The sequence below is a fragment of the Phaseolus vulgaris genome, chromosome 8 (assembly GCF_051622355.1).
Source record: "Phaseolus vulgaris cultivar YP4 chromosome 8, ASM5162235v1, whole genome shotgun sequence".
Taxonomy (NCBI): domain Eukaryota; kingdom Viridiplantae; phylum Streptophyta; class Magnoliopsida; order Fabales; family Fabaceae; genus Phaseolus; species Phaseolus vulgaris.
In genome coordinates, this window is record NC_143505.1 from 15,066,358 (window position 1) to 15,090,915 (window position 24,558).

The 24,558-nt window shown below is 42.8% G+C and overlaps 1 protein-coding gene across 1 annotated transcript; it reads right to left on the reverse strand.

The window, feature by feature from the left end:
- Positions 1-2,906: 2,906 nt before the first annotated feature.
- On the reverse strand, positions 2,907-6,174 carry LOC137825553 (expansin-A4). The gene is made up of 3 exons (XM_068631245.1): positions 5,949-6,174; positions 4,953-5,271; positions 2,907-3,633 (listed from the first exon to the last, which is right to left on the reverse strand). Exons 1-3 carry the CDS (start codon positions 6,094-6,096, stop codon positions 3,324-3,326), a joined length of 777 nt encoding a protein of 258 aa, XP_068487346.1. The 5' UTR covers positions 6,097-6,174; the 3' UTR covers positions 2,907-3,323.
- Between the last annotated feature and the right edge of the window lie 18,384 nt (positions 6,175-24,558).

Below are 24,558 nucleotides of genomic sequence, written 5' to 3' on the forward strand. Positions count from 1 at the left end.
AACTTTCAAAAACCAAAAATGATTTCAAACTATCACTAAAAACACTTAAAACTGTATTCAAAAAGGTAATTTCTAAGTTTTTTCCGATATGAAATACACTTCTCCTTTTATAGCTTTTAGATCAAAACAATTTTTCAAAAAACAGTTAAAAGTTTTTATAAAAATAACAAATTGAAGTCTAAATAAATAGATTACTTTTTGAAAATACAGTTGGTGGTTACATAACCACTTCCATATTAGTTTATAATGGTAACAATGAGCTGAACTGATTTGGTCCCAAAATAGAATTTTGAAAAAACTTTTAAAAAGGACTTAGCAATTTTTTCACCACTACAAAAATGAATCTATTGTCAAAACAATAGATTTATTTTGTGTGCAGTACGCTAGTTTTGAAAATCTTAAAACAGCTTTTGATAAAAAATTTGTAATCAATCCTTATGCTTGACCTCATCATCTTGGTTATGAGATATAAGATAGATCACAATGCATAAGACATATTTAAACAACCTCTAACCTAATATAGATCATGAATTATATAACAACAAGCTTCAAAGCGATTTTCTACATCAAACATACTCTTTGACATGTTGTCAAGAATCTTCATCTATCTTCAACAACAACAACCACTAGGTTTTATCTCTGCCAATCCTCAGCTAGTGTGTAAGCTGAACAAAGCTATTTACGGCCTCAAACAAGCACCTTGTTCATGGTACAAAAAGCTAAGTATCACTCTTCAACGTCTTGGTTTTAATTCCACAACTAGTGATCCATCACTGTTTGTTCGTTTTACTCATTCTTCTTCTTTGTTTGTACTTATATATGCAGATGATATTATTATCATTGGATTTGTACCTACTGATATTATGGATTTTATTTCCACTCTCAATTCTGCTTTTGCTTTAAAGGATTTGGGTCCTCTGCATCACTTCCTTGGTATTGATGTATCCACTCTTCATGATGGATTTTTACATTTATCGCAACTTCACTATATTCAAATTCTTCTTCAACGAACACACATGCTTGAGTCCCATCTGTAACCTACACCCATGATTACCAATTAAAAGTTTCCACAAAATGCTTCTGCATCTTTTTCTTATCCGTCTTTATTCAGATCCATAGTGGGTGCTCTTCAAAATGTGCTCATCACACGTCGAACACTCACGTTTTCTATGAATAAAGTATCTTAGTTCATGCACAGTCCTCAAGAGAATCATTGGAAGGTAGTCAAACAGATCCTAAGGTATCTCAGAGGCACATTAGATCATAGGCTTATTATCAAACATAACACCAATACCACGATCTAGGACTTCTGTGACTCAGACTGGTCTAGTGATATAGATGACATAAAAAATCTACAACATGATACTATATGTATTTTGGCTATAATATTGTCTCATAGTCTTCTCACAAATAAAAGGTTGTCTCTAGAAACAACACTGAAGCAGAGTATTGTGGGATTGTTGTTGTCCTGACTGATATTATATGACTTCAATCTTTATTAACTGAACTTCGTATCTCCTTTACAATGCCAACAATTTTCTTTGATGACCTTGGAGCGGTTATGCTTTCAGCTAATCCTGTCATGCACACAAGGTCCAAGCACTTTGAGATAGACATTCACTTTGTCTGTGATCGCATAACGAAAGCATATTTCTCTCATTCATATACCTGCTCGTTTTCAACTTGCTGATGTATTTATAAAGCCTATTTTTGGTCTCAATTTTACTTCTATACGCAATAAACTTATGGTTTAGGAAAAACCTATCATAAGTTTACGGGAGATGTTAAACATATTACCTAAGTTGGTTATTATTCTCAGTTTATCTCTATCTTTGTTTTTCACATTTGTGTATGGGTTCATTCACTTTTCAATATATGAATTTTTACTCTTTTCTATCTATATGACTTCTGGTCATTCTCTCTCCTATTAACAATTCTAAATATATCTTAGTTAAATATTTGAATGTTTTAAAAATACTATTAAGGGGTAAAAAAACTAATATTTCATCTTTTTAATAATAACTATAATTTAAGATTTTTGTATTAGGATTAAGAAAATTAAAAAATGTATCACTTAAAGTCAATTTTCTTTATAAACGCGTTACTTATATCATATAAATACAAAGCTCAATGTATTTTATTTGGGAAAAACTAATAATATTTTAATTAAAATCGAGAATATTAATAATTTTTTAAAAATGTTAAAACTATACAGTAATGTTAGGATGAAGATAGTAAATGAATAGAAAATCAATTATTAAAAACTAATTACTTAGCAAAGTAGGGTGGCACCACAACGAAAGAGATAAGAAGCCTATAGATGTTGTAGGTGTTGAGAAAGGGTTGGTCTGAAACAAATGGGCTCAATTACAAAATATATTATAATAATGTTATGTGTATAGGAAAGGCTTTGAAGTAGGAAAAAGTTCAACTCTAGAGAAGTAATTACGTCAACCAATTTTTTTATTCCAAACTTAGGTATGAGTTTTAATTATATAAAAAATATTTATCTAATGCACATTATAATTAATTCTTGAAGATTTTCATTAATTTTTGAAATATCAATTGATAAAAATAAGATCATCCTCATAACATATAAATAAATAAAAAATAATTTTATAAAATAATTTTATAAGATTAAATTATATTTAAAATTATTTAAAATAATATGAGAATTGTTTAAAATTTATTAAAATAATCACAAAATTTAAACTCCTAAAATTATCAAGAAGCCTCACAATTCAACCTTGAACATCTACAGCTGAAGCCATTTAAGCCACAAGGAAGGATAATATGTAGTTTACATATCTGAATTTAAATGAAATCATAACTTGAAAATTGTTTATTGTACCAAAAAGAGAAAAACATTAAATAAATAAAACAGAACCCCATTTATTAAAGCAGCATTTATAGCAACTGAAATATTCTTTTATTTATATTTTTATATGATAATACATTTATGTCAATAAAGAAAGCCAGAGCTGCGGGTTACATGTTCCTCCTTGCAACCTCCTCAGCTCCCTCACACTTATAATAAACAAAACAAAGAAAAAAAAAGGAGTTGCTAATGTTGGGTAATTAATATACCAACATTGCCCATACATTAAATAATTCACATTTAATGCAAACACCCCCCACTTACATTTATATTAATTATTATTATTATTATATAAATAACCTTCCTAAAACTATATTTTAACTTTTTTTAACCTAACCCTAATCCAAAACTTTCCCAGGAAAATAGAGGAAAGTTAGAAGCAGGGAAGAAACTGAAACAAACAAACGACTCAAAAATATTAAGAGTATTGTTATTTTCCTTTTTTTTAGACTCTGAAATTCTTGCCCGTGAAGGTTTGTCCAAACTGCCAATTAGGTGGTGCCACGTTCCAAGAGGTTGAGGTGCGACGGTCACTGCCGGTAATCCTAAAAGAGAGGGTCTGGCCCACCAAAACTGCATTGGATTGCCAATTTTGCCCCCAGTTACGGCTCATGCTCAGCCACGCGGTTTTGCTTCCTTTAACACTCACGCGCACGATATCCCCTGCACCCGCGACGTTGGTGATCAGCACCAGGTTGAAGTAACGGAAACCGTTGATTGTGAATCTGATGCCCCCTGTTTTTCTGCATGCCACCCTGCACCCACAAATCAAATCATTCATTATTTTAATTTCATACTTTTCTTTCAAATTGTAAATAATTTATTTATTAAACTAATAAAATGATTTTTTTTTGTTATATTGCTGTGATTCTATTTTTGGTAAGTTTAATTTATCGGTATCGGACTTCAAACTTTAGCCCCTGATTTTCTGGAATTTAATAATTTTTTTTGGGGGTTGGTTTTACTAACATGCTCTTGAAGTAGTGAGGAATTTGCAGATTTGGTAATGGTGTCATCTTGTAGAACTGACAACACATTATTCTTACAAATAGTGTTCAAATTAAAACCTCTTTCACAAAATTAACTAAAAGTTTAATAGTTACCAATGAATCATGTATTTGATTAGTGTCAATTAAAAGCTTTTGTGACCGTTTTATGGTGTCTTCACCCACACAAAATTAGTGTTATATGTGTTTAATTTTGTGTAGATTTGATGATAACTCATGAAAGGGAACATGAATGCAACCTAACTTATAAGATGCATTGCAACTTGTTTGAAGGCACAACTGGTTTGTGTTGGTTTGTGCTGTGTAGTGGACAAAATATCTGACTGGGGATTCTGATAAAAACTGCTGTAGAGGTTCTGATAGAAGATTTTGTTTGTTTTCCCAAGAAAATGAGGGCACAAGGAAGAAAACATGAAAAGAGTTCTGAATATTTGTGTAAAGAATGCAAATTCATGGTTTTAGTAGAATTCAACTCTATGATGGGAACTTGTAGCAGTTTTAACGCTCATCTTCAACAATTGTTTCTTTTCTAATAGAAAGAGAAAATAAAACTTTAGATATTAAGTCATTAAAAAACTCCATGGTGTAAACACACATAAGAACTCAATAGCAAAAGTAAAAGTAAAAATATCACAAATATAAAATTCATTTCACGTTCATTTTTTCAATTATATTGTTTAATACGTCTGCACAGTATATTTATAAACACAAAAATAAATAACGTTATCATCTCATTATTGATTAAATTATTGCCAACTTTAAAACTCTTAAATGTTTGTTGGGATATTATTATAGAAAACATTTTATTTTACTTAGTCAAAAACTTAAAAGATTAAAAGAAAAACAATTATAAGTTTAGGTTGTAATTTTAAACATAATGTTTGAATAATTTTAAAAATATTTATGAGCTTTTCAGCGTAAACTTTTTTTTTTCTGATTTTTTAATAATTAAATATTCTCACGGTTTTCCTACATTTTCTTGGCACCCAAACGGTGAAAACACATTCAAAGGAGAAAACTTGAAAGCACCCAATTAAGGTACTCACAAGAAGGGTGGCGGGACTTACCGGCGAAAGGCGACGGGGACGATTCCGGCGCGGTACTGGGCGATCTTGAGGAACATTGGCATGGCGAGGTCGAAGTGGGGGCGAGGAGGGTTGCACCAGCCGCCATTGTCATTGGGAAGAGCGAAGTTGGGAGGGCAGAAGTTGGTGGCGGTGATCAAGATCGAAGGGTTGCCGGGGTTGCACCACCGCGGATCCTGGTCGCACTTGATCTCGAAGCACGCGCCGCAGCTCAAACCGTTGTTGAACAGTGCTGTGCTCAGTGCCGCCGTGTTCACGCCGTAGCCTTGGCTGTACAGGTTCCCGTACCCACAAGCACCACCTGAAGTAGCAAAAAGAAGAAAATCGTTTAAGGGTTGTGTTGAAAATTAAAAAAAATGAATTTTGCTGGTTGTTTGAGTTATGTTGTGGAGATTTTTAAGAAGGGTATGAGGTTTTGTTTTGTTTTTCTCACTGGAGGGTGATTGGGTTGAGATTTTACAGATTTGGGTGGGAGGAAATGGATGATTTTAGTTGTGTAAGAGGTTTTGAGTTTGAGGTAAGGTTTTAAAACACTGTATGTAACTTCAATTGTGTGTGACAGAAATATCAAGGTTTTTGTGGTTCTAACATTACAATTGTGGTTACATTAGCTGCATTCATGTGTAGTTTTTCTCTTTATCAAAGAGAGTTGTGAAAAAAAATTGCCGCTTTGAGCATAATTTAAAGGCTTGAATCAAGAAAAGGACGAAAGAGAACACTTTTGGGAAAAATTAAGGAGAAAGGTGAATGGGTTTGGGAAATTAGTCATAAAAGAGGAAAATTTGATGGGTAAAAGAATGATAGTTTGGTTTGGAATCAAAATGGTTTTAAGAGAGTAGTACAAAATTGAAATGCAACATGAAAATTGTTGATAAACATAAGGGTAGTAGAAACAGAGAAAAACAGAGGAAACAGAGAAAAACAGAGGTGAGATGTAATGGGGGATGATGAAGAATGAGAGGAAGAGCAGGGTTTTACCCATTGTTCCAGAGGCATCACTGCCACCATAGAAAGTGGCATGAGCACTCTGCCAGGAGCCACCGGTGTAAACTCCAGGTATTCTTGCACTTGTTGAAACAAAAAGAGAGGCCAATGAAGCAATGTATAGGAAAACAATGGCAGCCATTGCAAGAGAGAGAGAGAGAGAGAGAGAGTGGAGGAGTGTTGGTTTTGTTGATTTGAGAGTGGATGGAAAGTGAGAAGGGAAGGGGGTACTTATGGAGAGGGAGGGCAAGGAGTGTGGAGAATTATGTGCTGGACTTACAGGTGCAGTAGTTTCTTAACCAGATATTACTGTCAAAGTAACTTAAGCTTCTTTTCACTTCCTTGCTTTGTCTCTTTCTTTTTTTTCTCTGTGAGACCTTATTTTGAGGCTACTTTCCTTTTTCTTCATATCTTTTTCCAGCAATAATTTAATTGGTTAAAGTATTTTTTTTCCCTTTTTCTTTTTCTGCAAGGAATGTTCTGGTGACCCTATTAATTTATGGACCATGAATTGGTATGCATGTGCATCACACATGCTCGTCCCTCATGTTAAAACTGTTTGGGCGAGTGACAGAGGCAAGTTGAGGCACCACTTGATTCATCATGGAAAGACATGGCAAAAATTTGACGTGAAATAAGGAAGAACCCTTCTTCATTTCACACCAAAACCATGATTATTCATGTTCTCCACAACACAAGCAAAGTGCAGTCCCTTTTAGCTTATCTCATCACAAAAAGTTCTTTAACTTCCAATTTTTGTCCTTCACCAATAAAAATTACTACTGCTTCTTTCAATCCAGATCAACTCTCTCATTGGAACCGTAATAGGTAGAACAATGCGTGTTTTGTTAAGTGTTTTCAATGATGATTACGTTAAATTTGAAGTATTGTAACTTGTATTTTTTTTATATATAAATTTAACGTAGAAAATAAAATAAAAATGTTTGATCAGAAAAAAAGAATACTGATATATTGATTATATACCCTAGATTACAATTTAAAATAAATAAATATATTTATATATTAAAAAGAACATATAAATAAGGAACTTTTGCTTTCTCTCTCAACTTGTTTGACCTGGAATAATAAATATCAAGTGAAAGTTCATATGGTATCATCTTTCATCTGTTTTCTTCTAAGTACTTATTTTCCATTAATGGATTAATGCTAACCCTGAGGATTCCCTTTTCGTGTTTGGGGATAAGCATTATGTCATTTGTGTTTAAAACTAATTTTCAAGATATTTTCTTAAATATTCTCAAACACACTCTATAATTATAATTATCCATCAACAATGAGACCCTTGTGTGAACTTATTCCAATGGTTGTGATTCGATCATATTTTCATGTATACGTCTTAGTTAAGTATATAGAGATTATATATGCATTCAAAAGTTCTTGACGTGAAATTATTTATTTTACTTTATTTTAATTTTTTTCTCATTATGGTTTGGTTTCATTCAAGAAAGTACGTAACACAAAGTTTACTTCTATTTATATGTGGTTAAATTTAAATGCTTTACTATCTTAACTTATTTTAAACAGATTTTTGTACTATTCAAAATTTAACTTATACTATTCAAAATTTTACCTCAAGTAATCAAACTTGCTTCAATCTCTATTTTTGTAATTGATTTAAGACAACTTAAAACCCGTTTTTCTTTTGTTCCCATGTGACACTTTTAAAGTTATTTAGCAACTCCGGTGTATTGGTCCACATCATCAAAATTATTAAATAATAATTGAATTAAATTTAAAGATAAAAAAATTATTGACTAAATTAAATACTATATTAAAAAATTAAAAAATTATTTGTATATAAAATAGTTTCTATTATTAATAAAAATTTCTAAATTTTTTTTTAAATTAGTATTTAAATTAGCTATCAAGGTTTTAGCTACTCATATTTTACATTCTAAATTAGTCTAAAAAAAATCAATAGAGACTAATTTAAAATATAAAGTAGCTAACAATAAAAATCTTAATAACTAATTGTTAATATTAATTTAGAAACTACTTTATAAATTTTTATTAATAATAGAAACTACTTTAAATATTAATATTTTTCATTTTAGAAAATAATCTTAAATTTAATCAAATAATAACTAATTATTTTAATCTCTAAAATTAGTTTATATGAAATGATTTTTTTATATTGATCACTAACTAATTTAATTTAATCATGACATTGTTTACTATATTATCACTAATTTATATTTAAAATAAAGGTGTTTAGGAATTAATAATTCAACCACACAAACGATCAATATTTACCTTTTCTAGTAGTGCGTATAGTGTTGTAAAATAAGTCAAATTTAACAAGATTTTGAGTAAATAGGTTTTACTTTAAAATTTTCAAGATATGACCTTACCCTTTTTAAAGTCTAATCTATATTAACTTATTTAAAGATATATTTAATATTATTTTTTATATAAATTAATTTATCTTAAAATATAATAGGCTAAGAAAAAAACTCCATAAAAAATTAAGTTAGGCTTTATAATAGTTGAGTTGCATTTCTCTTTATATGATAAAATAATTTTTAAGATCTAATTTGTCTTAAGATAACTTATTTTAAGCATATGATTAACAATATAACCTCTAAATAAGAGATAAATTTAATTGTTAATAACTTGGTTTTTTTATTAGTAATAAATAAATTATATATAAGTGGTAGAGGGGATATGAAACCCATATACACAAAATCAATTATCAATGGACCATATCAATAAAACATGATGGCAAAAGAGTATTTATATACATCATTCTCAAACTTAATTCCATCTTTCACGCACATATGTTCTTCCCTTACATGTGAATGATTTTAATATGTGAATAGTTTTAATATATTAAAAAAAACTGCAAATCAACAAAAATATTATTTATATATTACTTAAATAATGTATTAAGTCAAAGTTTTTTTTTTAAATTTTTTTTATCTAAGTTTGACTTTTTTAACAAAAAAAAATTTCATAAAACTCCTGATTGAACTTATTTATTATAAAATATCCTAATATAGTTTGATTTGGATAAAAGTTAGATTATAGACCCTCTTGGATGACATGATCTTTTTTCTCAACTAAATTCAACTTTTTCAAGCAAGTTTTTATAGTTTGGAAATTGCAAGAAAAATATATCTGAAAATGTTTTTGGGTTTGGAAGATATACAAAGTGATTGGGTTTAATTTTAGTGACAAAAAATAATGTGTCACTATATTGATTAAATTAAACACTAATTTAAAAATTAAAAAAATTATTAATATCTAAAGTAGTTTCTAAATTTATAAAGTAGTTTCTAAATTAGTATTTAATTAGCTACCAAAGTTTTATCTACCATTAACTAATTAGATACTAATTTAGAAACTAGTTTATAAATTTAGAAACTACTCTTGATACCAATGATCTTTTTAATCTCTAGAATAATATCTAATTTAGTCAAAATAGTAACTAATTATTTTTAGTCTCTAAAATTAGTTTTCATTTAATGATTTTCTAGTAGTGATTATTTAATAAGTGACATAATCTTGGTCCTCCATATCTAATTAATGCAGTCTAGAAGTTGCTAAAAGTTGTATTTTTACATGATAATAATATGTGTGATTTTCTGAAAAGAACGTTTGAAGCCTAAGGTATAAATCATGCATGTGTTTGACTTAATATGTTTTCTTTTATCATAAGATAATGGTAAATACATAATGATAAATTGTGTCACACACACAGAGTAGCTAAATGATAAATCATTGTGAAGTTACAAAAGAATCAACACAAAAGTGTTTAGTCTTTCATACAAAGGCAAAAAGAAAGAAGACCAAAAAAGAAAAGAAAAAACTAAAATAACTAAGATGCTATATTTTTCAAACGTATTCCACTGTGTGAAGCTTCATTGTTTCCCCTTGAAGTTTGGATTCTTTTACAAGTTTCTTTACTCTAAGGATCTAAAAAATATATTCTATCTATGATACTGTTCACACTTTTTCAATTTCCAACTTTCTAGAATTCTCAAATTTTGTTTCCAGATTTATGACAAACTCTATTTCTTCATATTTTTGTAGATGATTTATTTCAAGACAACATTTTGCCCCCTTTCATGCAATAGATGATCTAACTTATGCATTAAAATATCTATACTTTTGTTTTTTTTTTTTTTTTTTTATTTCTGTACCGTCCCGTACCCGGGCGTTGACTAAATTAGGGGTCAAAGTCAACGTGAGGCGTTGTTTAGGTGAAAAGACGCTAAGTGCCAGCGTCATCAGCCAGGGCGTCACCAAGACAAGGCGTCGCCTAGGGGAAGGCGTCGCCCAACCAGGGTGTCGCCAGATCAAACAGTTCTAAAGCAAGGCAATCACAGTGTGGTTCCCCGATACCCATGGGTAGGAAAGACCATGTAGGGAGCGACGCCGTGGGAAGGCCTTAGGTCCCGATAGCCCGGGGGAGCGATAAAGAGAAGGAAAAGGTGGCTTCAAGGCCATAGTGATAATACCAGTGTAGGGCAGTCTGACTCGTGAAGTACCCCTGCCGCCCCAGAGACGCCTTTGGGACAGATACGATTCAAGAAGAAGGTCACGCCCAGGGCAGCCGGGTGCAGGGTACGAAAGGAAGGCAGATACGCTCTCAAAGTAAGTGACTAGATGATTGGGTGCATGAGTTGGCACCCAAAAAGTCACCCCTAGCGCAGTAGCACTCCCAAGTAGGAGGACTCACACGTAGAAACGTCCCCAGATGGGCAGAAACGCCCCCAGATGGGGTCACGACGTCGTGAGGCCCTCCACGTGTACGACAGCCATGTCAGAATAGAAACACCCTTTAGTCAGGTGCCAGGTAATTAAAGTCATTCAATGCAGTTTCCGTTTCGAGCGTTCAGGTACTATAATGGCTCCCAAGCGTTTCAACGTCTTAAATGCGCTACGTTTTCTAATTAGATACGCTGATTGAGTGCGTTACGTTTGTAATTAAAGGCGCTTTAAATGCTTGGGTAGTTTAAATAGCGCTGAGAATGTTGGATACAGGGTTGGAACTTTTGGCAAATTTCCCAGAAACTCTCTAGTTGCTTGCTCGAGCCTTGAGGTTACGCACAAGGGACTAGGGAAAGATTTTTGCTATAAGGAGAAAAACACACACACAATACACAGTTCTTTTTACCACCTTCAGAGTGCCATACGCGGTGCTCAGAGACGGAGGTGAACAGTTTTGGTGTTTCTTGCTGGCTGACTTGAGCGTCGGAGTGCAAACGGCCGCTAGGGCGCCTCTTTGTCCTCTCTTTTGCAGGAATCCACAGGTAACCAGTGGGAAGGAGTCCCTAGCTGACGGTTGAGGTCGCGCACGAAGACGTCCCGGTCAACCGGACGGATTATTTGGCGCCCACCGTGGGGCCGATATAAAACATCAGTCCCATCACAAGTTCGGGGAAATCTACTAAGTCGCAGTAACGTTGGAGGAGGTTAGAGTGACGATGGCCCCCACCAGACGAAGTACAGCACGCGCAGCCCCAACAGAACTGTCCATGCAGCAGGTGCTGGAGATAATGAGGGGGCTGCAGCAGGACATGGCGGAGTCGAAACTGGAACAGGAACGCATGCAGGCAGATCTCGATGCCTCGCATGAGAGGAATGAAGAGCTCCACCGCGTAAATGAGGAGTTGCGCCGGGGCCTGAGAAATGATCGGGGGCGACATGGACATGACGAGATGGAGAACCATTCCCCACCAAGGGAGTTTTCCACTCCCTTCTCGCAGGAGATCCTAGATGCAGTGATCCCGAACACGTTCGCGAGGCCCAAGGTGATCTTCACCGGGATGGAGGACCCGGAGACGCACCTTGCTGCATTTCACACACAGATGGTCCTGGTAGGCGGTTCTGACGCTGCCAAGTGCAAGCTCTTTATGAGCACCCTGACCGGGATGACTATGGACTGGTTCATCAGCCTTCCGGATGGTCATATCACATCTTTCCGCCAATTGTCACGATTGTTCAGGGAACAATACTTAGCAAACAAGGCCCCGCCGCCAGTCTCTTACGATCTGTTTGATGTGAAGCAGTATCAAGGGGAGACCCTGAAGGAGTATATCAATCGCTTCGGGGCCCAGGTCGTGAAGGTTGGTACGACAGAGGAGCCTATGATTGTGTACGCGTTCGTGAAGGGCGTATGCCCCGGTCCTTTTGGAGAATCCATCATTCGCAACCGCCCTAGGACTTTCGCTGAGCTACAGCGTTGGGCGGTTGAGCATATTGCTTCTGAAGGGGAGGTGTGTGTGAAGCGCACCAGCGTCGTACCCTTACGCCCGAGGGGACCGGCGCGAGCTCAACCCGTCAGGGTCAATGAGACCACGACGGGAAGAAAGAAATCAGAGGCGAGACGCCCCTATGAGGCCAGAAAGCTCCAGCCCCGGGGTTCAGCAGGAGGCGAATGCCCAGCCAGAGAAAGAGCGAGACCGGCAAGGTACAATTTTGTGGTAGAGCTGAAGGACCTGATCGCCGTGCCTAATATAGCTGAGAGGCTGAGGCGACTGGCGAAGACTGACAAGGTGTTAGGGCCTCGCAAAGACTCTTGGTGTGAGTTCCACGAGGCTTTCGGGCACCACATTGATAACTGCCTGTCGTTGGGTTACCAGCTAGATGAGCTGGTGAGAACTGGGTTTTTGAAGGATTATGTCGCAGAGCCCACAACGACCGCCACCTTGCCGCCGCCGGCGGAAGAACCAGCACACGAGATGCCTATGCTTGGCGAGGTCCACACCATTGCTGGAGGTTTTTCCGGTGGGGGATCCACCGCCTCCCAGCGGAAGAAATACGCGAGGGGGGTAAATTCAATCGAAGAGAGACTCTCGGGGGAGCCATGGGAGTCGGATCTCGTGTTCACGAGAAGGGACCTCCGAGATGTGGTACCCCACGACAACGACCCCGTTGTCATCTCAGTCGTCACAGCCGGAAGGAAGGTGCATAGAGTGTTTGTCGACCAAGGAAGTTCGGCAGACGTCATGTTTCTGTCGACCTTTAATAAGTTACGGTTGTTCCCCGATCTGTTGAGTCCCTACACGGGGTGCCTGTATGGGTTTGAGGATAACCAGGTGGAAGTCCGGGGTTACCTGGAGTTGAGGACTACGTTCACAGACGGAGAGGCCTCCCGTACCGAAAGCATCCGGTACCTGGTCGTGAACGCCAACTCCGCCTACAATATTTTGCTGGGCAGGCCGGCGTTAAACCGTTTGAACGTGGTGTCCTCCACATGCCACATGAAGATGAAGCTGCCGGACCTCAGTGGCCAGGTGATAGTCATCAGGTCAGATCAGGAGGAGGCAAGGAAATGCTATGAGAACAGCCTGAAAACGAAGAGAGGCGTGTTCATGGTGTATGAACGTCCGCCGAGCGCGGACACGACGATGATTGAGGCGACGCCCGCTGGGTCGACGCCTAATGAGGCCATACCGGTGAGGGCGATGTCCGAAGCAGATGCGCCTATGGAGGAAGGCCCTGACGACGCGGCGCCCGTGGAAGAGGCAGCGCCCGTCGAGGATGATGGCAGGGAACAGCCCGCGGCTAACGCCGTAGAAAGGGAGATTGGCGGCAAGACATTCAAGTTAGGAAATTCGCTGAGCCCAGAAGAACAGGAAGGGGTGGCGGAAGTGATTTCACGCCACCTGGATGCCTTCGCATGGTCCGCCTCGGATATGCCAGGCATCGATCTCGATTTCCTGTGTCACCACCTCAGCATGGACGCCACGGTCCGCCCCGTGCGCCAGAGAAGGAGAAAGTTCAATGAGGAACGACAGCAGGTGGTGAAAGACGAAACGCAGAAGCTGTTGAGTGCTGGCCACATCAGGGAGATTCAATACCCTGAGTGGCTTGCCAACGTCGTCTTGGTGAAAAAGGCGAACGGAAAATGGAGGATGTGCGTGGACTTCACGGACCTGAATAAGGCGTGCCCAAAGGACTCGTACCCATTGCCCAGCATCGACGCCTTGGTAGATAGTGCGTCCGGCAGCAAGGTGCTGAGTTTCTTGGACGCCTTCTCGGGGTACAACCAGATCAAGATGCACCCAAGAGATGAGAACAAAAATGCATTCATGACTGAGACGTGCAGTTATTGCTATAAGGTGATGCCTTTTGGGCTGAAAAACGCGGGCGCCACGTACCAGAGGTTAATGGACAAGGTCCTGGCGCCCATGCTCGGGAGGAATGTGTACGCCTATGTAGACGACATGGTGGTGGCGTCGCAGGATAGAGCGTAGCACATGGCGGATCTGGAGGAATTGTTCGTCACGATATCCAAGTACCGCCTCAAGTTAAACCCTGAGAAGTGTGTTTTCGGGGTGGAGGCTGGTAAGTTCTTGGATTTTATGCTCACAGAGAGGGGGATAGAGGCGAACCCCGACAAATGCGCGGCGATTATCGCCATGCAAAGCCCGACGTCGGTAAAAGAGGTGCAACAGCTGACAGGGCGGATGTCGGCGCTCTCGAGGTTTGTTTCCGCTGGGGGAGAGAAGGGGCATTCATATTTCCAGTGCCTCAAGAGAAACAGTCGTTTTGCATGGACTGATGAATGCGAAGCGGCTTTCATTAAGCTAAAGGAGTACCTGGCGACGCCGCCGGTCCTCTGCAAACCGGTAACGGGCGTGCCCCTCCGGTTATATTTTACTGTAACAGAGCGGGCCATCAGTTCTGTGTTAGTCCAGGAGCAGGACCAGAGTCAGAAGCCCATCTATTTTGTAAGCAAGGCGTTACAAGGAGCGGAGACGAGATACCAAGCGCTGGAGAAGGCAGCGCTAGCGGTAGTATTTTCTGCCAGGAGGCTTCGTCATTACTTCCACAGCTTCACGGTGTTGGTGATGACAAACCTCCCTATACAGAAGGTGCTGCAGAAGCCTGATGTGGCGGGAAGAATGGTGCGCTGGGCGGTAGAACTGTCAGAATTCGACATCCAGTATGAGCCTAGAGGATCCATCAAAGGGCAGGTGTACGCAGATTTTATAGCGGAACTTTCGCCCGGAGGTGAGCAAGAGGTGGAAGTGGGTTCGCAGTGGCTGCTCTCGGTTGATGGCTCTTCCAACCAACAAGGGAGCGGTGCGGGAATAGTCTTGGAGGGACCCGACGGCATGCTGATTGAGCAGGCCCTGCGCTTCGCCTTCAAGGCAAGTAACAATCAGGCAGAATATGAAGCCCTGATAGCAGGAATGCTCTTGGCCAAAGAGATGGGCGCGCAGAACCTCCTGGTGAAAAGCGACTCCCAGCTGATTACGGGGCAGGTGTCGGGCGAGTTTCAGGTGAAGGACCCACAGATGGCGGCGTACCTGAAGTACGTCCAGTTGTTAAAAGGAGCATTCAACGCTCTTGAGCTGATACATGTCCCGAGGGAGCAGAATGCCAGAGCTGACCTGCTTGCAAAGCTGGCCAGCTCAGGCAAGGGGGATAGATAGAGGACGGTGATCCAAGAGACTCTCAAAGCTCCGCGTAGATTCGTGGACGACAACAGGGTGGATGTCCTCCAGATTTATACAACAAGGGGAAGGCCGAGGAGTCATTGCTCTTTGACCCAAGATACGCAGAGGGCGCCCCGCATCAGCACGTACGCGGACGTGCCCGAGGGAGAGCAGATGCAGGTATGCGTTTTGGCCAAGGGAGACACTTGGATGACGCCCTACAAGCGATACCTGGCGGATGGGGCTCTCCCAGTGGAGTCTGAAGAGGGTAAAAAGGTCAAAAGAAATGCAGCAAGATATACTTTGGTGGATGGGGTGCTGTTCAGGCACGGTTTCACTCACCCTATCCTAACATGCGTCAGTGGCGACGAGTGCACCAGGATAATGGCGGAGCTACACGAAGGCATCTGCGGGAGCCACATAGGGGGAAGATCCCTAGCCTCCAAGGTAATACGCGCAGGTTTCTTCTGGCCAACAGTGAAAGAGGACTGCGCACGACACGCCCAGCGGTGAGGGCAATGCCAAAAGCACGCCGACTGGCACAAGGCGCCGCCAGAAGAATTGCGATCCATATACAGCCCATGGCCTTTCCATACATGGGGAATTGACATCCTGGGCCCATTCCCACTGGCGATCAGGCAGATGAAGTATTTGATCGTCGCCATCGAATACTTCACCAAGTGGATAGAGGCAGAGCCCGTAGCACAGATCACTGCGCACAAGGTACAGCATTTTGTGTGGAAGAACATTGTGTGCCGCTTTGGCGTACCTAGGCGCCTGATATCCGATAACAGGACCCAGTTTGCCAGTCAGCAGCTGAGAAATCTGTGCGCTGAGGTAGGAATCAAACAAGTGTTCGCATCGGTTGAACACCCCCAGACCAATGGACAAGTAGAGTCGGCAAACAGAGTTCTGCTGAGGGGGTTAAAAAGAAGGTTAGAGAAAGCCAAAGGGGCGTGGGCGGAAGAGGTACCAAGGATCGTATGGGCATATCACACCACGCCCCAATCCTCTACTATGGAGACGCCTTTCAGTTTGGTGTACGGGTCGGACGCGATGATTTCGGTAAAAATACATGAGAGCTCACCACGTTTTCAAAACTTTGTGGCGGAGGAATCCAATGAAGAAAGGCGGGTAAACCTGGATCTACTAGATGAGGCCAGAGAAGAAGCCAGAATCAAAGCGGAAGCAGTGAAGAGAAGAGTAGAGCGACAATACAGCTCTAAGGTAAAGCCGCGGCAGTTTCAGATTGGCGACCTGGTTATGAGAAAGGCTCACCCATACGAGTTGGAGAATAAGCTGTCTCCTAAGTGGACCGGACCTTTCAGAGTTACTGAGGCTAAGGGCAACGGTTCATACAACCTAGAGACCTTGGAGGGGGGTCCCATCCCCCGCAGTTGGAATGCAGCCAACTTAAAATTTTATTTCAGTTGACTTATGTAAGCAATTATGTAACATTTTAGTTGAAGGGGACGCTCTTTTTCCCTCTCGGGGGTTTTTTAATGAGGTCACCCAAATAAAAGGTAAAACCAGTTTGAGAAAAAGAAGTGCCTTGGCTTTCAGCCTTTATCTTTCTCCGTTTGAAGTAATGTAAGGCGTCGCCAAGAGAGAAGGCGTTGCCTAGGTCAAGGCGTCGCCAAGAGCGGAGGCGTCGCCTAGGTGAAGGCCTCGCCAAGAAAGAGGGCGTCGCCAAGAAAGAAGACGTCGCCTAGATGAAGGCAGGCGCCGTTGAGGAACATGACGAGGGAAAGGCGCACAATATGCGAAACGTATGCAGAGTAAAGTGACGTTGCAAAAATCAATTATGATATAGAAAAATTGATGTTACAAGCAATGTTCGATACAATGGGAGTAGCGCAAATGGGGCAAATATTACAACTCATGCAAATCACAAAAGAGCCGCTTCTCAGTGGCCGTCGGAGTCAGCACTGGAGGAAGACGAAGCCCTGATCCCAGCCCGCAGAGCTCGAGTAAGTCGTGTCCTCCTCTCTTGGTTTATTTTCGAACCTGCACCAAGGGAGATAAATGCGTCAGAGACACCATGAAGCAAGACATGCACGGTTAGAAAGCAATAAAGGCCGAAGTTTCTAGGGCAGTGACTCTTACATATGTACTTTTCGAGAGTCCCGGCGTTGAACTCCAGGCTGATCAAAGTGGCAGAGTCAAAACCTCCCGCCTCAGCAAGAATCCGGCAAGCTATTTGATCACTTGGAGCCATCTTCTTGAAGGGTTTGGTTTTGAGGGTACTCGCCTCTCTCACCCAGTACAGCGGAAACCCATCCAGAGCGTCGGGAACAAGGTCAGTGCAGCAGATCTTGAAGAACCGGCCTTTCCACCCGGTGAACGAGTTTTGGAAGGGTGTGAGGAGAACTCTTCCGGGTATGTTGCTGAGAGTTACCCAGAGGTTGTGCCTCTGCCTCTTCACCTCAAAGAAGTGAAGAAAGAGGTCAACCGAGGGTGCACAACCCAGAAACCCGAAGAGAATGTCGAAGGCTTTGACAAAGGCCCAGCTGTTGGGGTATAACTAGGTCGGAGCGATGTTGATCTCCGTCAGCAGTTCCTTCTCGAACCAGGAGAAGGGTAGGCGCACTCCGATGGTCTTGAAAACCACCTGGTAAAAGTAAAAGAAGGGGACCCCTTCGTTGGCCCGTTCGTCTCCGCATACTGGCTCCCCTAGAGTGCAAGGGAGCACAGCAATGTCGTCGTCATGCCTCCTCGCGAAGGCCCGGTGATCATAGGAACATGAATCCCCTTTGTGTTCCCTTATGGCCCTGGTAGCGAGTAAGCATGAACACTCGTCAAGAAGTTCACTCGAAGCCCAAGGGTACAGGTCCCTAGGACTGACCTTGGAAGAGGCAGCATGAGAGGACATTCTTTAACAAGATCTGGGATCGTCAAGGGCGTATGGCCCGCCGGAAATGCAAGAGTCGAGCGATGGGAGCGAATGCTGGAAGAACCCTTCGTGAGAAAAGAAAGGGTGCAAGAAGAGAGAACGTAAGTAGGTTATGAAGAGTGCAAAAATGATGAGGATAGTTTCAGAGTTTGAAGAGTTAAATAAAGCGGTTAGAGCGCCAAACGACACGAATGGATGCACCACACGATCGAGCCACGTGGCAGCAGATGGAAGGGTGGCCCTGGCATCCCTGGTTAAACTCAGAACACGTCGTATCAATAGAATACCCAATGGTACGATGCGCCGTCGAAAGGGGATCAGGGGCACAGTAGGAGTCAGGATCAAATCGAATGACTGGATGTCCCATCAGCCATACAAGAAGCGCCACGTGGATTAAGTCGAATGACTGAACGTCCCATCAACTATACAAGAAGCGACTCGTGGAAAATTCGGAAAGGGCCTTGAGCTCTTCGCCGTCCCCAGGCGTCGACCAAGCCCAAGGTCAAAGTCAATGTCAAGGTAGGGACGACGCCCAAGGTGATGCTAGCATGAGACGCCCGAGGCGTCGCCTGGAATGGCATAAAGGACGACGCCAGCGTGAGACGTCGCGGGCGTCGCCCACCAAAATATCAGCGAGTTTGTCTCCCCGATACCCACAGGTAAGAAAGACTGTGGAGGGAGACGAAATCGAAGAAGGCAAAGTTAGTTACTGGCGTCGCATCCCTGAGACCCACAGGTAGGAAAGACTGTGGAGGGAGGCGGGACCGCCAAAACGCCAGCGAATCACTGGCAGGGCGTTCCCCGATACCTATGGGAAGGAAAGACCATGGAGGGAACGACCCCCTCTCAAAACACTCGGCGTTTCAGACACCCGAGGACGATACGGCGCTGCTGTAGCAGGCCTCTCCTTAGGCGTGGGCGTCGGGCGTTAGGGATCAAGGGAAGGACCGTTTGGGTGTTAGAAGCACCCCGTGGACGATACGGCTCCATTAGATGAGCCTCTCCGTGGGCGAGGGCATCGGCGCGTGACCTTTCCCAGGCCTACAAGGCCGCTTGACGAAGTGAAAGAAACGTGTATAATGCAAGCCAAACAACCAAGGCACAAGAAGGCAAAGGATGAGAATAAAGTCACACAGGCAGAATTCTATGTCGCGAGGACACGAAAGCAATCATAACAAAATTCCAGAGTTGTATCGAGTGTGCATATGATTCAAAGAATTACAAATTTGTCAGAGAAGGTTAAAACAAGTATAAAGGAGTGGGATGATGATCGAGGGTGGCGGCTCAATCGTCTAGCTCCAAGGGCACGACCTTTCCATCAACAATGTGGTGAGTGGAATCGCAGCTAGAAATGTCAATCCCCGGATTCGTGCAGACTGCTTGAGCCAAAGCTTCTTGGAACCCCTCCTTGAAAGTACCCGCCATCTCCTGGATGAGGACCTTTTTGTCCTTCTCTAGCTCCTCAATGGCGGCATCCCCAGAGGCTACTTGCTTCTCCAAAGCCTCATTTTCCACGCGAAGCCGACTGACCTCGACCTGTAGTTCGTCGTAGTCAGCCTGGAGAAGGCCCATAGCCTTGGCCTGGGTGGCCATTTCCCCTTCCATCCGCTCCATCTCGTCGGCCTGCTCGCAACAACGGTCCTTCAAGTCCTTTTGAACTTCTGCATCAGCTTGGACCAATTCTTGAAGGCCCGTTAACTGAACTTGGAGGGCGACTTCCCGAGTATAAAAGTCAGCCTGAAGCTCCAATGCCTCTGCCAGTTGCCTCTCAGTTTCTGCTTTGGACTCTTGCGCCTGCTTCAGGGAGTTTTGGTAGGCTTCATTCTGGCATCCTAGGGTTTTCTTCTCCTCCTCCAGAGCAGTTACCTTTGTTTCCAAGGCCTGGAGAGTTTGAGTTTGCAGGACAGCGTTCCTGGCCTGGGCGCGCCATTCAAGGGCCACCGCCAAGAAGGCCCCCAAGTAGAAAGGCATGCCTTCCTTCCTGTCGGTGCCCTCTGGCAGAGTCTCGCCACTGAAGCCCCTCATTAGATGCATGATCGGAGGAGGGATGGCGATGAGATCGGGAGCGGCAGCGGCAACGGCGGGAGCAGGGGAAGCAGAGACTTCTACCGGCGGAGGGGGCGGGGCAGACTCGGCACCTTCGCCCCCTTCCTCTTGGACTGTGGTGGGTGGAAGTGAGGTCGCGCTTGGAGGGTCATCCATGAAGGGATTCCCTCCCTGGGGTGACGCCCCAAGCAGAAGAGGAACCCGCGCAGATTTTCTCCTTTTGAAAGGTGCCACACCTTCCGAGTCCTCATCATCTGATAAAATCTCCAAGACCCGTTTCCCTTTGTCAAGGGAGGTTGGAGCCGGCGACGAGGCCGCGGCTAGGGGAACGGCGACGATGGGCAGAGGAGAGCTGGGAGTTTGAAGCGCCTCGGGGCTATGTGGAGATGACGGAGATGAGCTTAGGGGAGCTTCGGCAGTGATCGGAGGTGGCGGTGACAGAGTTGGTGGGGGGACCGGATCAGCAGCAGGGGCGGAGGAGGCGCCCGCCTTGGCGGCGCGAGCCTCCTTCATTGCTTTCGCCAGCATCATTCTTTTAGAGGCGTCCATCACCGATCCTACATCAAAACAGACCAAACAGCAAAAATTAGGGCCAAAGCAACTATACAAAATTACAAAGCGCATAGAAGCGTGAGATGCAAGTAACAGGGCACCATGAGAAACAGGGGAGAAAGCAGTGGGAACAAGCATCCGGCAGCAGGGTATTCAGCAAAGGGGACGAGGGAAGAGTCTCCTTACCAAAGTATGTTGTCAGGGCGTGAGCGTTGTACTCGCTAGCAACAAGCTTCAAGGTATCGAAAACGATCCCTAGCCCAGCCAAAGCCTTGCTTACCTCCCTGTCAGCAGGAGATAGCTCTTCCAGGGCTTTGGCCCTAAGCAGCTTAGGGCGCTCCGTCCAATAGAGGGGAAAGCCGTCCAAGGCTGTGGGGTCGTACTTGGCAGTGCACACTCTAAAGAACTTCCCTTTCCAGTTCTTGTAAGAGTTTTGGAAGAGGGAGAGGAGGATCCTGCATGCGATCCCGGAAAAGCTTACCCAGAAGCTTTTCCCCTGCTTTTTCACCTCAAAGAAATGCAGGAAAACGTCTACGGAAGGGAGGATGCCCAAGTGTCCGCAAAGAATTTGAAAGCCCCTCACGAATGCCCAACTGTTGGGATGGAGCTGGGCGGGGGCGGTATTGATTTCGGTGAGGAGTTCCCATTCAAAGGGGGTGAATGGGAGACGCACTCCTACGCGTTTGAACACGGTCTGGTACATGAAGAAGAAGGGTTTCCCCTTTCTAGGTCTGTCGTCCAAACAAACAGGTTCTCCAGGCCTGCCGGGACGGACGGATATGTGGGCGTCGTGAGTGTGGCAGAAAGCGTTAAAGTTATACAAATGGGGATCCCCACGGTGAGCTTCCAGGTCCTGGAAAGTAGTCAGGCTGGTACACTCGTTCAAAAGCTCGTCGGGGGCCCATGGGTAGTAGGCTTTGTAGTTGGACTTGGGGGTCTTGGGGGAGGAATCAGGCTCCGCGTTCGTGCGCGTCATGGTGTAAATAAATAGCTGGAGAAAGAAGAGAGGAAAAAGGTTTTAGCAAGTGTAGCCATGACAGGAAGGGGAGTGAACCCCAGGAAACATCACCCACGCGAGAAAACCCAGAAAGAAGGAGAAGGGACAAAGAAGGAAGGAGAAGCGGAAGAACGCAGTGATGCATGAATGTCAACAGTCCCAGGCAGTTCAATAAATCATACAATGCGACGAAAGGGAAGAGTCGTGAGTATTCGAAATCATACCTTTGCTATCAAAGTGAAGGCGGAAGAAGAGCACAGGAAGGAGAGAACAATAATTGCAGAGTAAAGGGGTTTGAAGACGACGAACAGTGCAAAGACGCAGAGGGAATAGATGTAACAGTGGGGTGAGCGCGGGGTTTGGGGATAACTTAAACGTTACATTTCGCAACCCAAGAGGCGCTAACTAAGAGCCGTGAGATCGTGTCACGTGTCAAAAGATCCATCGCCCAAGGGAAACACAAGGGTCCCCAGAGGCTGGCCGTGCGATGGGCTACGTGGCGCGCGATCAAGGGTAGCCCCAAAAGGTGTTACTCTCCCCGTTTCAGAGGATGTCCAATCAGTCATTAACAGCGCTCCTATGGTTCAGAGAGTGTCACGTCAATAATTCGAGAGTTGTTGAGTCAGCAGGGAGCAACACGTCACCCGGGTGGCACGTGGACAGCGTGGGCGAGGCCTTAGTCTTTACGCTGAAGACAAGTCTTCGGCTTAAGACTGGGGGGCTTGTGTACCGTCCCGTACCCGGGCGTTGACTAAATCAGGGGTCAAAGTCAACGCGAGGTGTTGTTTAGGTGAAAAGACGCTAAGTGCCAGCGTCATCAGCCAGGGCGTCACCAAGACAAGGCGTCGCCTAGGGGAAGGCGTCACCCAACCAGGGCGTCGCCAGATCAAACAGTGCTAAAGCAAGGCAATCACAGTGTGGTTCCCCGATACCCATGGGTAGGAAAGACCATGGAGAGAGCGACGCCGTGGGAAGGCCTCAGGTCCCGATAGCCCGGGGGAGCGATAAAGAGAAGGAAAAGGTGGCTTCAAGGCCATAGTGATAATACCAGTGTAGGGCAGCCTGACTCGTGAAGTACCCCTGCCGCCCCAGAGATGCCTTTGGGACAGATACGACTCAAGAAGAAGGTCACGCCCAGGGCAGCCGGGTGCAGGGTACGAGAGGAAGGCAGATACGCTCTCAAAGTAAGTGACTAGATGATTGGGTGCATGAATTGGCACCCAAAAAGTCACCCCTAGCGCAGTAGTACTCCCAAGCAGGAGGACTCACACGTAGAAACGTCCCCAGATGGGCAGAAACGCCCCCAGATGCGGTCACGACGTCGTGAGGCCCTCCACGTGTACGACAGCCATGTCAGAATAGAAACACCCTTTAGTCAGGTGCCAGGTAATTAAAGTCATTCAATGCAGTTTCCGTTTCGAGCGTTCGGGTACTATAATGGCTCCCAAGCGTTTCAACGTCTTAAATGCGCTACGTTTTCTAATTAGATACACTGATTGAGTGCGTTACGTTTGTAATTAAAGGCGCTTTAAATGCTTGGGTAGTTTAAATAGTGCTGAGAATGTTGGAGACAGGGTTGGAACTTTTGGCAAATTTTCCAGAAACTCTCTAGTTGCTTGCTCGAGCCTTGAGGTTACGCACAAGGGACTAGGGAAAGATTTTTGCTATAAGGAGAAAAACACACACACAATACACAGTTCTTTTTACCACCTTCAGAGTGCCATACGTGGTGCTCAGAGACGGAGGTGAACAGTTTTGGTGTTTCTTGCTGGCTGACTTGAGCGTCGGAGTGCAAACGGCCGCTAGGGCGCCTCTTTGTCCTCTCTTTTGCAGGAATCCACAGGTAACCAGTGGGAAGGAGTCCCTAGCTGACGGTTGAGGTCGCGCACGAAGACGTCCCGGTCAACCGGACATAACAATTTTTTTTTTTGTTGTTGTCTTATTCCTTTCTTTTTTTTCTAATGTTTTTAATAATAGGTAAATATCATGAGGAGGTAAGCTAAAAATGAGGTACGACTTCACACTTATCCAAGAATCTATTCCCAAAATAATTTCAAAGCTCATTTATCCTCCAAGGTAGGGACAAATATGATATTTTTTTGTTTTGTTTTAAGGTTTATATTAAGGGTTAAAAACAAGAAAATGATACATGCTCAAAGGGGCTAATAAGTGGATTATCATGAAGGTATGCTAATATGGCTAAGTGGCTTAGTTTTAACAAAAAAAAATGCGTCAATCATATTAATTGATGCACGTAAAACACAGTTGCAAAACAAATAATGAAATTAAGTTTTAGAGTATGAGCAAACACGAGTGAAAACATACTTAAAAGAGCATTAGATGGTCCATGAGACGATTCATTAGAGAATTGATCAATAAGGTTCAAAATCTCACCAGGGACAATCTTATCATAAAATATTTAACCCATAATTTCTATTAACCAATTTATTTATCAACTTTTAAGGAAATCCAACCAACATAAATCAAGAAATTAAAATTTTCAATAATTTTGAAAATGTCAGCCATTAGACAATCCTAGAAAGGCCAATTTGTATTTCAATTGAATCAAATAAAAACAAAGTAAATCAAACAAACAAAAGAAAAATAAAAGACAAATCCTAAAATTATTAATCTCCTCACCCTCTCTTAAAGAATAAACTGTCCTTATTGTAAAAGAAATCAAATGAACATGTAAGATAAAAA

Excerpts from the sequence above, each read along its gene's own strand:
- LOC137825553 (XM_068631245.1), bottom strand. The coding sequence starts at position 6,096 with ATGGCTGCCATTGTTTTCCTATACATTGCTTCATTGGCCTCTCTTTTT. Across the intron at positions 5,272-5,948 it reads TGATGCCTCTGGAACAATGG|GTGGTGCTTGTGGGTACGGG; the intron begins GTAAAACCCTGC and ends TTGCTACTTCAG. Across the intron at positions 3,634-4,952 it reads GTCCCCGTCGCCTTTCGCCG|GGTGGCATGCAGAAAAACAG; the intron begins GTAAGTCCCGCC and ends TTGTGGGTGCAG.